Source organism: Procambarus clarkii, chromosome 23 (assembly GCF_040958095.1).
Source record: "Procambarus clarkii isolate CNS0578487 chromosome 23, FALCON_Pclarkii_2.0, whole genome shotgun sequence".
NCBI lineage: Eukaryota > Metazoa > Arthropoda > Malacostraca > Decapoda > Cambaridae > Procambarus > Procambarus clarkii.
The window spans coordinates 26,114,127-26,131,479 of NC_091172.1; the positions used below are offsets into that span (position 1 = coordinate 26,114,127).

A 17,353-nucleotide genomic window follows, 5' to 3' on the forward strand; every position below is an offset into this window, starting at 1 on the left:
ATTAAAGATATGCACTGTGGTTGACTCTTAGCCTCCGAATGTTGGTTCTCCAGCAAAGTTCCTCCTGTGTAGGGGTGTAATGTATTACCATTAACAATGTAGTGCTTTTGTTGGTACACATAGGCTGCTTACTGTAACCAAAACAGCTTTGGTTGAGGGACTAATAGAAGGGAAGCTTTGGGAAGAATTTAGGGCGCAGTAGCTGCTTTTATGCTTTTTTATATTTGAAATGATTGGAATACACAGTGGGATGTTTACAGGCAAGCTGACTTTTTGTGAAGCATCTATGATTTAACCATGAAACTAGTGTGGACTGGAAACAAGCTAAAGGACAGTGCTCTCTATATATAGAAGTATTAAAATATACAAATTATCGAAAGTGGTCATTTTACTGGCTATGGATAAATTTCTTACTAACCTTAAAATGCCAAGATGCTAAAAACAACATTATTGGTGGAAAGATAAGTTGCAAAAGTGTGTCAATACCCCGCTAGCACCTAATTCAGTTGAAGATTTGAGCCACAACTGAAGAGGGCAGCAGTGAGCTTTGGAAACCTTTTTAAATACTGTACCCGGATTTCTTTCATCCGACAATGTTGGCTTTTCCTTTCCATACATTTTTCTATTGTCCTAACTTCATCTCCCTGTCCCTTCCTCTCCTTAAGCCAAATTTAGATAATAGTTCACCATAACAAATTTAACATTACACTTTTTCACCTAAAGCAGAGCATGAATGTAAGTAAGTGTTTGTGCATTACAGGTAATTTGATCCCTCCCACGTGTGTTCGCGAGTGTGTTCGCGAGTGTGTTCGCGAGTGTGTTCGCGAGTGTGTGTGTGTGTGTGTGTGTGTGTGTGTGTGTGTGTGTGTGTGTGTGTGTGTGTGTGTGTGTGTGTGTGTGTGTGTACGCACCCATTCGTGTACATGTTTTTTTTTTTCTATGAGAAATTACATATGGTAAAAACAGTTTTTATAATACTGTAATAAAAATTCAGAAGTAAATTACATTCAACTAAGTTTTGCAACATTAAATGGCATTTTATCTGATTTTTTGGGTTATGTTGAAAATTGACATATTTCCAGAAACATGAATTTAGTTCTCTGCTGTCACGTGTGCAGAAATTCCTGCCTATTTTATGGTGATTTCTTTTAATTTTACTCTGATATGCTTGTGCATGGAAAGTTTTGTATTACAGTATCATATTTTGTATTGCAGTACTGTATTTTTTATCACGGCGTATTTTGTATTACAGTATTATTCGTAGTGGCATTTGGCTGGTATTGTCATCATTATTGGTTCTAAGTGGTCGCACTCAAAGATGCTGTGATTGGAAGGACCTTAATTTTGTTGCTGAATATTCTTTCTTTGCCATGGTGCTTGAGCCCTGTTTAGTTGTTTTCTTGGTTTAGTTTGAAGGTGACGGTATCGTATGTACTGACAGCTAGCGTTATTTTAATGCACTGTAGTTTTGGGAGCATCCTTGAGGGGAAACAGCTTTTCATATTGTTTTCGTTTTCTTATTATCCATCTCATCATGTGTGTAGACCTAGATGTACTAACCTTCTCCAACTCCTGTGATCACAATCCAATAAATCATTTTAATGTGGTTCATACTATATAATATATAAATACTGTAGTTCTAAACTAAAATTTTTGGTAGTACAGTATCATGATTCATTAATGGTATCGCCTAGAATTTGTAACTTAAGTCCTGACTCCATGCTACAGTAACACTAATCTGCGCTACATATATAAACATATTCCTGATGTAGCCTATCCCTTGTCTCCATATATTATTGGTTCTTGTCTTGGTTCCTTGCATTAAGACAAAACAGTACCATACCTACCCACCACTGTATTTTTGGTTATTGCAGTCACATGTGATGCATGCATTCACATGAGCTTTCTAATGTAACTTGCATAATTGTACCATTTTCCATAATTTTAATTTGACACTTGTCTTCATTAACATCAGTCTCACATGCCCCCTTCCCCATTCTCCTAGACCTGCCAAATTCTTCCCAATTCTCCACAAGGACTAAGCCAAAGCACATCTCATTATACGATATAATGTGCTTAGCGTCATATCTGCAATAATACCACAGGAATTGTATAACCACAATCTCCACCACAACATTGGCACATATCTCTTACTTTCCCCTCAACACCACAGACAGACATAATTAGCTCCAGAGGTACTGCAGTACCACAATATCAGGGTTCAGTTCTAGTGTCAGTAATGTTCATTGTCTACATAAACAACCTACCAGATGGAATACAGAATTATATGAACACTAACAAATGCACAAGGGCCATGATGAAGGTTCGAACTTACTCCCGGAATGATCCCAGATGCTGCCTTAGTCGACTAGGCCACGACATGGTAAAAGAATTGTAACTGGGAGTTCCACTGACCTCACACGGAGAGAGAATTACTGCATACAATATGCATACAATATGATTACTGCATACATTACTGTATACAAGATGCAATATGATTTCTGCATACAAAATAGTAATGGGAATCGATAAAGTTGATACGGAAGAATTCCTAAGACCTGGAACTTCAAGAACAAGGGGTCATATATTTAAAATAACTAAACAAAGCTGCCGAAGAAATATAAGGAAATTCACTTTCACAAACAGAGTGGTAGACGGTTGGGACAAATTAGGTGAGATGGTGGTGGAGGCCAAAACCATCAGCAGATTTAAAGCGTTATATGGCAAGTCCTGTGAAGATGGGACACAACGAGCGTAGTTCTCATCCTGTAACTACTCTTAGGTAATTACACTTGGGTAATTACAATGTGTGCACCATTACAGTACAGTACCACCAACTGTGCACCACTGCAATAACATTACCTTCACTTATCTTCATTGCATCACAAACATTTTCAATTCACTATTACATGACTTTTTCACCGGCCACAGGGCCGCGACACTGGCCACAGGACTATTGTTAACTTTTGGGATTTTGTATTTATTAGCAATGATGTATGCTTTACATTTGAATTAACAGCTATAACATATGTAGATTATTCATAATTTAATATTGTATTAACATTCATTGATTTTGTATTGGCACATATCTTCCTTCTTAGGCAGTACATATACAGTTGTGACATTTGGGAAATGTACACAATATGGATTTGCACACTAAACAGTTCATAATTCTTCCGTTTAGCAAATATATAATAGAAAAGGAAAAGAAAAAACGTGGTCAGTAACCTTATCTGGAGTGTGTGTGTTTATATACGTACTGTATATATAATAAAAACAATTTTTAAAATGTACAGAAGAATGATAGTGATTTAATATTGCAATGTGTATTTAACAAGGCCACTAATTCAAACAGCATTTCAGGCATAACTTCAAATAATTAATTTAAGTTGTTCGAAAGTTTGATGAGGTAACACTTGATTCTAAACAAGAAGTAGGCTACATTGCGGTTACCTTGCGATGATTTCAGGGCTCAATGCCCCCACAGCCCGGTCCTCGACCAGGCCTTCTGGGCTAGGCTAACATATATTGTTCAAAAAATTTAGCAGAATTTAAACAGCTTTTCAAGAGGGCATGATGTAGCTAGCTGCTGAATCAAAGAGCCCCAGGAAAATCAAATTGACGAAGTATTCAACCACTGACGGTTGAGGACCATGAATGGTGTCCCAGGAATACATGAAGGTACAGTATAGGGAATTTGGAAAATTTCAGCGATAAAACGACTAATCAAACGTGAGTGAAAAAGGGTAAAGTTATTTAAAAACAAAAGCAGTATCAACAACAAAGATGACCATTGACATAAAGGAGGACTTCACAACAAGAGATCAAAATTTCATGGGGTTTCAATGTTCAAGAAATAATGAAAGGAGGTATTCTTGATGGGTTAGTGATTGAGGATTTAAAATATTTTGCAGCAGGAGACCTGCCTTGTGGCAGCTTTGGGGATCAACCCCCAGAACAGAACTTAAGTACATTTAAGCGAGTACAATTAGGTGAGTGTGCATGAACCACAAGAAAAAAAAAAAGGTGTAAAAAAAAAAAAAAAAAAAAAAAAAAAAGTGATATGGTCATTCAAGATGTTAAGGGAAAATAAAATATCAAGTAGAAGCAATATTCAGCGTAACACCAGAATAAGGAAATATGGAAACTGGAGACGCAAATGAGTCACAGGTGTCAGAATTTCATCATTAGAGCACATACTCACTTATATAAGCTTTAATTATTCTGTTCATTTTCCTCATATAATTTTATATTTCCTCTTTCTATCTTATTGGCCAAAAGAGGCATTATAGACTGTTCAGTTGGCAAAATCATATTTTATACAAGTATTCTATTGCCAGTATATGTACTGTCTTAGCTTGATTATAGATTGGAATATACATTACATAGATGTAGTAAAGTGATATTTGCATTTGTGCAATTGCATTGCCTATGCATACATAAGTTGGTAGCATAGATGTGAATATAATATAATTTTGAGAATGAAGATATAGAGTAGCAAATAAGTAGTAAGCATGTGGCAGTAGGTCTTAACAAAAGTAGATTGCTCAATACTTTGCATGTGTATTTTCAATTGTTTGATTCAATTGAGCATACATGCGCGCACACTTGCATGCGTACACACACATGCACATGTACACAGATACATACACACATGTCAATACACGTCAGAGTAGTTAACAGATGGCATGCATTAGGCAGTAATGTGGTGGACGCAGACTCCATGCACGGTTTCAAATATAGATATGATAGTCCAGTAGGCTCGGGAATCTGTACATCAGTTGATCGACAGTCGAGAGGCGGGACCAAAGAGCCAGAGCTCAACCCCCACAAGCTCACCTAGGTGAGCACATGCACACAGTTGAAATAAGAGCAGTTAGGGGAGACGAGAGGCATTAAATATACCAAAACTAGCAGACAGAAGGAAAAGAGGTGATATGATCTCCACATACAAAAGTTACAGGAATCTACAAAGTTGACTAGAATTTTTTTAAACCTGCAACTTCAAGAAATAGAGGTTATAGGCAAAATTTACAACAATAAAGATGCTAAAAATGACTGAAATATCTCATTAATGAATATAGTGTAGTTGTGGGTGGTAGGAACAATTTGTGGGGTGGTGGTGGTGGATGCCAAAAGCATTGGCAGTTGTTTTGAAAGAACACATGACAAAGATTACAAGGAAGATGGATACCGCAAGTGCAGTTCTCATCTTGTATCTACAGTACTCGTATTTAGTTTATCCACTAAAAACGAATCGGTGTTCAAAATAGTAACATCATCAAAGTTGATAAAGGAAAATTTTTGAGACTTGGAACTTCAAGAACAAGAGGTTATAGATTTAAGCTGACAAAGCAAAGCTGCCGTAAAAAAAAATCAGAAAATTCACTTTTGCAAACGGTGATAGATGGTTGGAGCAAGTTAAGTGAGAAGGTAATGGAGTCCAAAACAGTTGGGAATTTTAAAGCATTATATGACAGAGTACTTGGAAGATGGGGCACTATGAGCATAGCTCTTATCATGTTTTAACACACACCCTTATCTGCTCACCTGTCTCTGGGTACTGAGAGAATGCAACCATTAGCTGAGCAACCCACTACAGATTATTTTCCCTACAAATAACTAATATATAAGAAAGGTTGAAGACATGGAGAAAGACAGTCCCAGTTTATAATGGTTATCTTGGTTATGCATAGAGAAGATCCATTAATCATCAGACCAATATCAATGACAAGTATGGAAGTCAGAATTACTATAGAGAGTAATTACTACTAAATGCTTGGAATATGTTGAAAGAAATGACAATAGCAGACAGGCAATAAAGTTGTCAAATTTGGTCAATGCATAACAAACTTACTCGGTGTTTTATGATATTCATTCAGTTACAGTACTTTTGGAGAGTCAGTAGGGCAGATGAATCCACAGATGAGTCTTTAGTGGGTGTTGGTGTGACAGGCAGACTATTTGTGTTGAAGAAAAATTTCCTAACATGCAGAATGAAGATAAAAGTGATCAGAGGCATTGAATTGGGCTGCACTTGTTACTATTGAAGTCCTGCTAGGCTTAGTACTTGTCAATAATGATTATTATTTATATACATAAATGATCTACCTTCAGTCAAAATAAGCACATGAGCAACCCCCATGTGGCAAATGGAATTTGATACGGATAAATGTCACATAAGGAAGTGCAGAAAAAGTGCAATTAGGCCACATTCATCCTGTGTGTTTCATCCTTACATGAAAAGATGCTAAAATCTCTGGCAAGGAAGATGTGGGATATAATACTGGATAGTAAACAGTTACCAGAAGACCACATCAAGGACATTATTAAAAGGAATACATGTTATTCTGGGCATTTTCAGAATTACATTTAAATTCATGGATGGGGAAATGCTTAACAAATTCCACAGTACTGTATATGCGGGATGGTAAATTAAAATGCTGTACATGTTACAGCAGTTGTGGGGTACCTATGCCTTAGACATCCCAATGCATTTGAGAAGGTGCTCACCTGCAACTAAATGTGTCCTGGACCTAAACCACGAGACCTACTAGGAGATACTTGAGGCTTTAAATATACCAAAATAAGTGAACGGAAGAAAGAGGTGATATGATCACAGAAATAAGTGACACGAATCTCAAAAATTTGTGGGATACATTAAATTCACAATGCTGCAAATTGGGGGCCATAGATTTAAGCCTAGAAAACAAATGTGACAAAAGATTATGTATATCTCTTCTATTTGCAGTAGATGGATGGAATACAATGTATCCTCGTTTGAATGAATAATATGGGGTGAGGCCAATGCATTCTATATAGTATTTTGTTCCACTAGTCAAGCCCCAGGCAACCCGGTTATTGGACCAAAAGGGGTAGTTTATGCCAAAACTAGAGAATCTTTAAAATATGACACTTGCCACAGATTATAGGCAAGTCTGGCTGCTTTTCCTGTAACAATTAGGTAATTATGCACACAACACACATACACATTATTCATGCATGCCACATCATTTCCCCTATACATACATCATATATACTATATTTAAATAAAATTTTAAATAATTTTTAATTTTAAAATACCTAATTTAAGTTGATCGTTTTAATTTTCAATATATTTATTTAATGATTTATTTAAGAAATGCACCTTAATTTTATTTTACTGTACTTAGAATTTTCCACTTCAGTGATATACAGTATAGAGTCCAGTATTTAGATTTTTTCTTCAAATAAACAAACCTGATTATAATTTTTGTTTGTCTTTTGTTATACGTACAGTAACATTATAAACACCGTAATGTATATACATAAATGTATGGTACTGTATTGCTTTTTAATTTTTGTATTTCATGTAATATCAATTCTATATAGAGTAGTACAGTATATAATGGAGCTGGAGTTAACATAAAATCTTGAGCTGCTATGTTACTTAGATCATATGTACAGTAGTCAGAAAATTCAGTGCACAAAATCTTAGTTGGGTGTATTTCGTGGAACGTTTTACTGCAGTAATCTCCAAAACCCAGCCCACCTCTTGTTTCTGTCATGACCTAACTTTACCTTCCCCTGCCTTTGTTGTTCCATCATGAGCAGAACGAAGCCATGACAAAAGTGTATCTCGTCAACATCGGAAATGGGGCGCCAACCAATGTCCGGGTCCCGAGTGTGTAGGTAAGTCTTGCTGTAAGATGAAATACAGTTGTAAATCTGTTTATGAAGAGATAACAAAATTCTTCTTGGAATTTGCTCTACAGTCATTGTCTTCAACAGCTGAAAGTGCCAGAGGTGTTGGTTTATGCCCTGTCTCCTGCACTCCTTTCACTCCTTTACTCTGTAAATAATGTACATTACATATATATATATATATATATGACATTTAACTGCTCAATATAGATTAACTAACAGCTAGACAAAACATATTTTTAGTGCAAATGTAAACCACGGTTCATATTTACAATATTTTTCCTCAATTCCTTTTCACCAAATTTTCCTAATGGATTGTAGTTTGTTACGGCTCTGTTGAATTTTATGGCTTTTGAATATTTCAACTGAAGTTCAAGTTGAAGGTTTGAAGTGTACAGTACAGTGCTGTAAATCACACACACTTGTAATACTGTATTGAAGAAATATGAGTATCTGTTGGTGTTAACTGTAAACTATTGATGCTGACTAAATTCTATTCAGTATGTGAATTGTTATATATTTTCCAACCTTTCTTAGTGATGACCTTAAATTAACAAATTATTAAGCTGTATGGATATTGATGTTAATACAGGGTTTAAATTTTGTGTATACATTCCAAGAAGGAACACAACATTTAGTAATGAAGAAACCTTTTTTATTATATATATCATACTTGTATCTTGTGTGATGTCTGAGGATTCTATTGCATCCTTTTAGATTCTAGACAGAGCTGTAAATCCAAGTTAACGCTGCTATGTAGAGGATTGAAGAAGTACATATCACAGCAAAAGGTGTGCAGACCTTGAATGTTGTGAAAGTTGAGAGATGAATGAGCATGTGATACGTTGCCTGAAAATGATACTGTACAGCGTTTGAAACATTTCTGATGAACATTTGATGGGTAATCATTGGTGGGTTATCTTGAGGTAATCTTGAGATGATTTCGGGGCTTTAGTGTCCCCGCGGCCCGGTCCTCAACCAGGCCTCCACCCCAGGAAGCAGTCCATGACAGCTGACTAACACCCAGCTACCTATTTTACTGCTAGGTAACAGGGGCATAGGGTGAAAGAAACACTGCCCATTGTTTCTCGCTGGCGCCCGGGATTGAACCCGGGACCACAGGATCACAAGTCCAGTGTGCTGTCCGCTTGGCCGACCAGCTAAGGTAGTGGTTGATTTACCTTGTGGACATATTCCTCTAGCAAGATATGGGTGCACTAAAAGTGCTGTACTGTAATATGTTGCAAGTACCGAATTGGTGGGGGGTGATCGGATGTAGGATTGAGTCTTTTGAAAGTACAGTATGTCGATGGCTTGGGTAGATTTTCTCTCAATTTTATCCAATAAAGTTGTACTGTACTTTCATGGATTGAGCTTCAGCGAGGTCTTTGATCACCTCGTGTAAGTGTTTTGGAAAATATTTAGCTGTCATAACTAAATGTAAACTTACATAAAATGTAAGATTTTTGTTAAACCTTTACAGGTAAAATGTCATCTACAAATAACTTTTACTCTTGTCTTTTGTCTTGGTGTTTATATCATTGTTACTACTTTTTTTCCCTACAATTAATAATGTCTTTGTGGCACATATGAATGCTTAGTTTCCACCTGCGTTGTGAAACATTCATGCTAAAATAGTCAGTCCTTGTCTACTTTCTCTTACACTGGGATTTTTGGTGAATATGTTTCCTGTTTCCTTGTACTCGGGAGACTTGGTTCCCATCTTTCCTCGTATCTGCCAGCTCTGGTAAGCTAATAGTTTGGTGACATACCTCTGTAACGAGTATTAACGATAATAATTAATGTACATTCCAGGAAAGAAATAGATTCATATTTTAATAAAACTACATATCGTGAACATTGTCAAACACAAAGTACTGTTCCTGACTTGGTATAACTGTATATGTATTTGTTTTTGGGTGATAAAACCCTCCTGATGGTTGCTCTGGATGATGTCTTGAGTGAATTGAGTGTTTTGAACCAATAGTAGGAAATTTACACTTCCTTTCACATATCCCATAGATGCCTGCACTAGTACTGCTTTCTCCATTACTCCCACCATTATTTCCAGTCAAATTACTTCAAATTCTACCACAATTATCACCTTTTAATATTAACTATAGATTCTAGTACAACTATCAACTTCATTTTCTTTTGAACTGTGGCTGTTTTCAAATTTAAAAAGTGTACATTATTTTGTTGTCCTTTGGTAAGTTCTGGTAAGCGGACTAACCAATGGTAAGTCGAAAACAAACCTGACTGTACAGTACTACCGGGAACCCCAGTGCTAGAATATGCAGCATCGGTCTAGAATTTGTGCCTTGTGAAGCATAAAACTAAATTGAAAAGACAAAGTTGTGCAACAAGTTTAGTGCCAGACCTACCTTGCGATTATTTTGGGGCTTGGCGTCCCCGTGGCCCGGTCCTCGACCAGGCCTCCTCAAATACATAAGAGGGTCTTTGAGAGTAGAATGAGTGAACTGGATCATACAACTCTGGAGAATAGAGAAATAGGAAATACAATCATAACATAGAAGATATTAAGTGGGTAATAGATTAGGTAAACAAAGACAACTTCTTTAAATTGAGAGAAAAGATGGATGAGAAGGCACAAGTGTAAGCTGTGAACACAAATGAACTGAAGAAATGCTCATGCCTTGTATGGGTGGTCAACAAATGAAATGCACTGAAAGAAGTTGTAGAGGCCACTTCCATCCACAAGGCCAGATTTGACAGAATATGAATGTCAAAGTAGTTAAACTATAAAGGAACATGTACAACAGCTCCAGTAGGCCTAGTAAGCAGGCCATAACCTCACATCATATAACCTCAGACCTCACATCCCCATACTCACTGATGGGTAAACACAGCATGGTTGCACTACAGGTACAGTACCTATCAATTTATCTGTGGCAAATCTTACAGGTTACCTTACCTGTGGTGACATTTTTTCTCAACACATCTCGGTACATTGTAATGTACAGTAATTTTGTTACTTCAGCAGTGGTGGTGGTTGCAGAATTCAGCAAGAATAATCCAGATTATTGTCTAATGTGATGATCTATAGCTTTTATTTATTATGTCATTTAGTTTATTTTTTTATTCCAACACAAAAAACTTCTCGGTTAAATACTATAAGATAAACTAGATGTATGTGGTGATGCTCAGTTTCTCTTCCCACCCTCCCCATTCTCTTCCCCCATTCTCCTTCCCTCTCTCCCTCCATTTTTCCCATTTTACCTCTCTTCAATCAATTCGGTCAGTACTGTGCCTGAAATCTCAATTATTTAAACTAATGCTAAAGTCTATTGACTCAAGGCAAAACATCTCACATTCACAGGTTTCATGAAGTAGGAGCACTGGAGCTGTCAAAGCCCCCTTTTCCCTCCTTCAGGAGGTCAAAGTTTGAATAGCATGAAATTTCTATTAATTTTCCAGAGATCAGTAAATAATGGCGCATATTTCTATAAGAAAGGTGTAGGCAGCCAGGCCTAGAAATCATGGGGGTCAGAATGCAACCCTGGGATGCTGTTTCCTCTTGAATTCTGGTGACAGTGAGCAGCCTGTGTCCATCCCATACCCTGAGACCATCCCCCTGCAAAGTTGGGTGATGCTAGCCCTAGGTGTCTATCTTTTGACCTTGGACAGACAGACATTCTCTATTATAGATGTAAAGGGTATAAAAGATGTTATGATAAAGTGTTGAAATTGGATAAAATAAACCTTTTGTGAATTTAACATTACTTTATTCTGACAACTAAGGAGGACCTTACCTAATACCTGTACATACATTTCATCTCTTTACAATAAATATATACCCTGTACTGTAAATTAAAAAAAAGTGTTTGTCTGGTTTGCATTCACTGCTGAGCATAAATAGCCAAAATTTCACATGATAATAGAGGGCTTCCAAGGAAAGGATTGTTTCATTGCATTCCCTAGGGCCAGCAGGAGGTCCTAAATTCACAAATTATAAATCTGGGGGAAAGGGGGGGGGGGAGATTGTGGTTGAGGGTTCTCAAGGAACCCTGATACTTGTTACGTTCCATTTTACAAGGATATCTTTCATGTGTACTGTATAGGAAGGATTGCCACCACTCACAGTTCTCACCTGGGTGTAGCCCAGATGAAGTCATTAGTAGTAAGGATTCTTACTGTAGACTATCTTGTATGTGGAATGGTGAAATTTCACGTGGGTAATATAATGGATATGATGTGAACATTGTGCAAGTTTTTTTATATTTAATGGTTTTAATTTGTACTTCTGTCACATGAATTATGCATATTATATTTTTCTTTATATATTTTAGTACATTAATTAAATTTGTATTATTGTATTGGTATCCAGATCATGTTGTCTTAAATATTTATGGTTATACTATTAATATTAACTGATACAGTACACTTGTACTAGCAGGTTACATACTAATTTTTTCATAAGTTTTTAGTTGTTTCAGATTGCAAACTCGTAAGATGAAAATTTGTATACAGTTGATTCTTGCTCAATTGGAACAGTTGATTGCAGACCCTCCAAGATATTCAGTTTTCCTTTCATTTTATCCTTGCTATTTATTTGAATTGTTTTTTATTAAAAAAAAATTATGTGCATTTGTAAATCACACGTAAATTTTTCATGTACATGACCACAAATTCAATCTAGTGGGACACACACTATTAGGATACCCTATCTATTGCATCATATACTAACTAAATCAGAATCCTTCCATTGCATCAGATTTTGTCTGTTACATTGGAGTTTGGTTTGTATACAAACTAAATACAGCATATTGTACACAAACTGCACTTCAGTTTGTATACAATACAGTTCAATATTTCCATTAGACAGTGTCATGCCTCCTAATGGAAACAATTTCAAATATTTCAGCTATAGAACCAACAGGGGATATTATCCGTGAAGTCGGCACATCGTATGAAGCCTCGTGTCTCTTTGACCCCAACCAAGTAAGAGCAGACGAAGTCTTCTTTATGCGCTGGGGAAAGACACCCAAGGATCAGTACCGGATTCCACACAAAGTAAGTATAACTCGGCCTGCATCCTCGGAACTGTAACCACAGAATTATTCCCTGCAGTGTCAGCGTTGTTACCCTGTGATGTGTGGTTGTGCATTCGCCATTGGTTGACTCAACTAGTACATGAGAATACTGTATCTTTCCCCTCACAGTCTTACCTTGTATATAGATTTTCTCTCTCTTTTTTTTTTTTTTTTTTTTTTTTTTTTTTTTTTATACAGTTGATAATGGTCCAGGATGTACCATAACATCGTCACTTCCATTATTTTTAGATGTGTGGTGTTTGGTGTCGACTGTATCGGGTTTGAGCACACGGGGGATCTTTAGTTTACATCTGAGGGAGGTGCACGTTTAGCCCTTTCGGAGGTGCACGTTAGCCCTGCTGGAGGTGCACGTTAGCCGAGTCATAAATACTCTCACTCTGCCTAAGTAAAACAGAAACGAGCAACACTTGGTGGGCCAGCCAGAGGCTTAGGGCTTTTGCAGGAATATCCCAACAAAAAACAAAAACAAAAACACATTGCCGGGGGAACAAGCTTGGTTCTGTTGTCACACGGGGGTCTTCATTGTTGGCTCTCAAACTAAGGGTTTCAGATTAAGTTCCCCCAGCCAGGACAGAGATAATTGGGCACATTTTCTTTCACCTGATGCTTCTGGTCACCTAGCAATAAATAAGATACCTGAGAGTTAGACAAATGTTGTGGGGTTACATCCCTGGAAAAATTAGTAGTTGGTTTACTGAGGACCTTGTTAAGACTATGTATTGTATAGGCTTCCTGTCCCCAACAGTGATGTTTTAAATATAAAGTACAGTATAAGGTCCAGTAGTAGTACTGTAAAGTTGTGTACTGTATATAACAGTAGAGAAACATGGCTACAGCTTATATTAAGTCGGTTTTTACTATCCTTTTTAGACAGGCATATGTATTACTTTACATAAGTACTGACTTGTTATAGACAATTTTGTTTTCCTCTTCTATGTTAATTATCTCTTCTTTGTAATTATCTTCCTTAATTTGGCTATGTACTGTATGTAGCAGTTAAGGCACATTACTGTTTTGACACACTTAAGATCATTGCAAATGTTCATGTTCAGTATTGGTAAAGCTTGAGTTGCAACATCCAAATCATATCTTGTTTCAACTTGTTATGGGAAAATCAACAAACGATTAAATATTAGCCATGTTGGTACTGTAATTATATTCTTTCTTTGCAGGTTGTTAATGACTCTGCCATCAGTATACAAGTTATGCACGAAGAGGCAACGGAATACAAGCTGAGGTGTCTTACGGGCAACACAACATTCCTGTGTGAACGTACAGTCAAATTTGGATGTTAGTATTTGAAACATTGATAATGCGTTTTGTACTCGCCTAGTTGTACTTTCCTAGTTGTGCTTGTGCAACCCGTTCTCGCAAATTTAACACTTTCGCGCTATCTGGACGCGCCGGCGCGTCCCGTTTCGTCTAACGCTAACGCATAGTGGACATAAAGTTGAGTCCTCTTTTAAAATATTTGTATAAAATTCAATTTTTATCCGATTTACTTTGGGTTTGTTTCAAACTGCGCGCTATGAGGCTCTCTTTCTCACCACTAGGCTGCATGGTACAATAAGTTCATGAAAGGTGTGGATAACTTCGATCAAATGGTATTTTGTCCCAAACGGGTTGCAGGTGGGTGACTTTAGCCGTTTATACTGGTAATGCTTCCCCCATATCATGTATTATATGCATATGTCTGTTTAGGGAATTTTATTCCGATCAATATACAACCAAAAATAACTGTGTGCAACAAGTATAAACTTGACAAACATAACAAAAGTAAAAACATTTCGTGTGTGTTTGACGCTCACTGATATGTTCCAGCGTTGTTTTATATTTGGCGCTATTCTAACTTACGCTTTGTTGATATTTTTTACCTATGGGCACATAGAACATTCTATTGCGAACACATTGACACAAAAATGAATGACGTACATAGAAAATTAATGTCATGAGAGTGAAATAAGTATAAACTTTCAAAGCGCCGTGCGTCGTCCCGTCACCGATACCGGGTAACAATTTCACCACTTCCCACACTCTTGCGGGCGGGCCGCATCATTATTCTACGCTTATATTCATATCACCGTGTTGGGAATTTCATTGCGAGTCCATTGATACCAAAATTAACGCTGTAGAATAAGTGTGGAGGTGATTACAATCCCAAGAGTAAAAACATTTTGTTGCTGATGGGCGCTCACGGCGAGTCATCTTCGTAGTTATTTATTTGGTGCTGGTATCCCTATACATTTCGTGACTTTTTTTACTGATGTTCTTCTAGAGAATTTTATTGCGAACACGTTGGTACCAAAATGAAATACGTAGCATGAGAACTAAGGTCAGAAGAGTAAAAAGAGTATACACATTTTTGTTTTTACGCTTAAGCGATAAAAACGCCGCGCGCACATTCAGTTGGCTGAGTGACCTTCGCGGAAAGCGCGAAAGTGTTAATAAGTCAATATTGACTTATTAAATATGTGCATAGGTGACATACTTAACATAATAGATACCCTTAAAATTATTCATAGAAAACACCGACCTTACCTAACCTTGTTAGTATCTTAAGATAAGCATCTTATTGCTTCGTAATTACAATTATTACCTAACCTATAATAGGTATAGGTTAAGTAATAATTGTAATTACGAAGCAATAAGATGCTTATCTTAAGATACTAACAAGGTTAGGTAAGGTCGGTGTTTTCTATGAATCTTTTTAGGGGTATCTATTATGTTTAGTATATCACCTATGCACGTAGTTAATAAGTCAATATTGACTTTACGAATTTGCGAGAACGGGTTGGCTTGTGGGGTATGAGCTTCGGCTCTGGTCCCACCTCTTAACTGTCAGTTAACTGATCCCATTTGTTAATTACTGACACTGAAACCATTCATTCTAATGTCTGTGCCTCATTTGGGTACTCACCTGTGTTCCCTTGTTCGTGTTCCACTCATGCTAAGTAGTTCGTCTTTGGCCACCCTGTCAATTTTGTAGGTGGTTATCATGTCTTTCCTTACTCTTCTGTTTTCCAGGGATGTGCTGGACTGCAAACTCCAGGATTGGTCTGACACAAATGGTATACAAGGTTCTGAATGATTCCTTACACAACTTTCTAAAGGTAGTTCTTTTGTTGCCCAATCTAGCATTTACCGCTGACGATATCCTTTTGATGTGAGCTTCTGGGGACAGGTTTGGTATGATATCAACCCCTAGGTCTTTCTCTTTATTTGTCTCTTGTAGGATTTCACCTCCCAGATGGTACCTTGTCTTCAGCCTCCTGCTTCTCTCGCCTAAGTTCATTACTTTACACTTATTGAGGTCAAACTTTAGTCCTGTAGCCATATTTTAGACCATTCCTTCAGTTTGTGGGAGTCTCTGTCTTATCTCTGTAGTCTCTGTTTATCTTCATCTGTCTTGATTCTTCTCATAATTTTTGCATCATCAGCAAACATTGAGAGGTGTGTGTAATTACCTAAGTGTAATTAAAAGATGAGAGCTATGCTCATGGTGTCCCATTTTCCCAATGCTATTTGTCAAATAACGCTTTGAAACTACTGACGTTTTTGGCCTCCCACCCTCCCACTTAAGTTGTTCCAACCGTCCACCACTTTGTTTGCCAAAGAAAACTTTCTTATTTTCTGGGGGGAGCCCCGTCGGCTCCCCGGAGCTATCCCAGGCTGATATGCTAATGTCAGACTTTGGCATCAGTCATGTGTATGGAGTTCTTAGGCCTACCGGGGACCACGGCCAGAACCGGGCCCCCTCAGAGAGGCAAGGGGAGCAATGGCCTATAGAAGCCCCCGTGTAGTTGGAAGCATTCTATGTCTGCCATCGACCGGAACAGGCACCCAGAAAGGTAAGCGCCCCAAAACAAACCCCTATTCTGGTTAAAATTGCTACCTAATACCGAACTAGTGGATAGAACTCCCCAACCGAAAACAAGCAAATTAGTGTGAAGTCACACACTGCCGCGCCGCTGTCTGCGCAGCTCCCCCCTCCCCGGGAGGGGGAAGGGGGAGCCCCAGACCCCCCGCGCCGGCTACCCACACCTCAGTTCTTGAGGCTGATGCTATTGGCGGTGGTCGTGTGCTCTGGCTCCGGTGTCGCTACTGCACTGTGCTTTGAGTGTGGTGTTAGTTTTGTGGGTGCGAGAGCCAGGAGTTATCTTCAGTACTCGGGCTGCATGCGCCTAGGGCTGCCTTCCCTAGGTGCCCTGTAAGTACTGCCCTTGGGGCTTGGGGCCACCTTCCACAGGCTCCTCGGGGTCTGCCTCTGCTGGTCCGTTTTACCTTTCGGTTTTTCGGCCGCCTGTTGGGCTCTTGGGTGTTCTGTTCTCCCTTGTTACCGGCAGGTAAGAGGCAGTTTGCACTGGTAGGGGCGCAGGGTGCTGCTCAGCTTGTAATTCCCGACATCGCGGCCGGCTCTGTTCCTTGGGGTTCGCTGTCCTCTTGCGGGGTTTTGTTTTTCTTTTTGTTTTTTGCCTGGTGGGGGGTTGTGTCATTTTATCCAGTTTGTTTTTGCCCTTCCACTGTTCTCCTCGGTGGCGCCCCCTGCTAGGTCCCCGTGAGTGTACACGTCCCTGGGGTTCAGCTTTAGAAGTTTG

The 17,353-nt window shown here is 38.2% G+C and overlaps 1 protein-coding gene across 5 annotated transcripts in view; it reads left to right on the forward strand.

The window, feature by feature from the left end:
* The window catches only part of LOC123763919 (cytokine receptor), a 254,826-nt gene that overhangs the window by 128,018 nt on the left and 109,455 nt on the right, over positions 1-17,353 (forward strand). For 3 of the 5 annotated variants that reach the window (XM_069330000.1, XM_069330001.1, XM_069330002.1), the window contains 2 exons: positions 12,569-12,717; positions 13,931-14,048. In XM_069330000.1, the coding sequence (XP_069186101.1) occupies positions 12,569-12,717; positions 13,931-14,048 (267 nt within the window). Of the gene's footprint in view, positions 1-7,593; positions 7,672-12,568; positions 12,718-13,930; positions 14,049-17,353 lie in introns of all 5 variants that reach the window. The other 2 variants (XM_069329998.1, XM_069329999.1) reach the window with 1 other exon arrangement.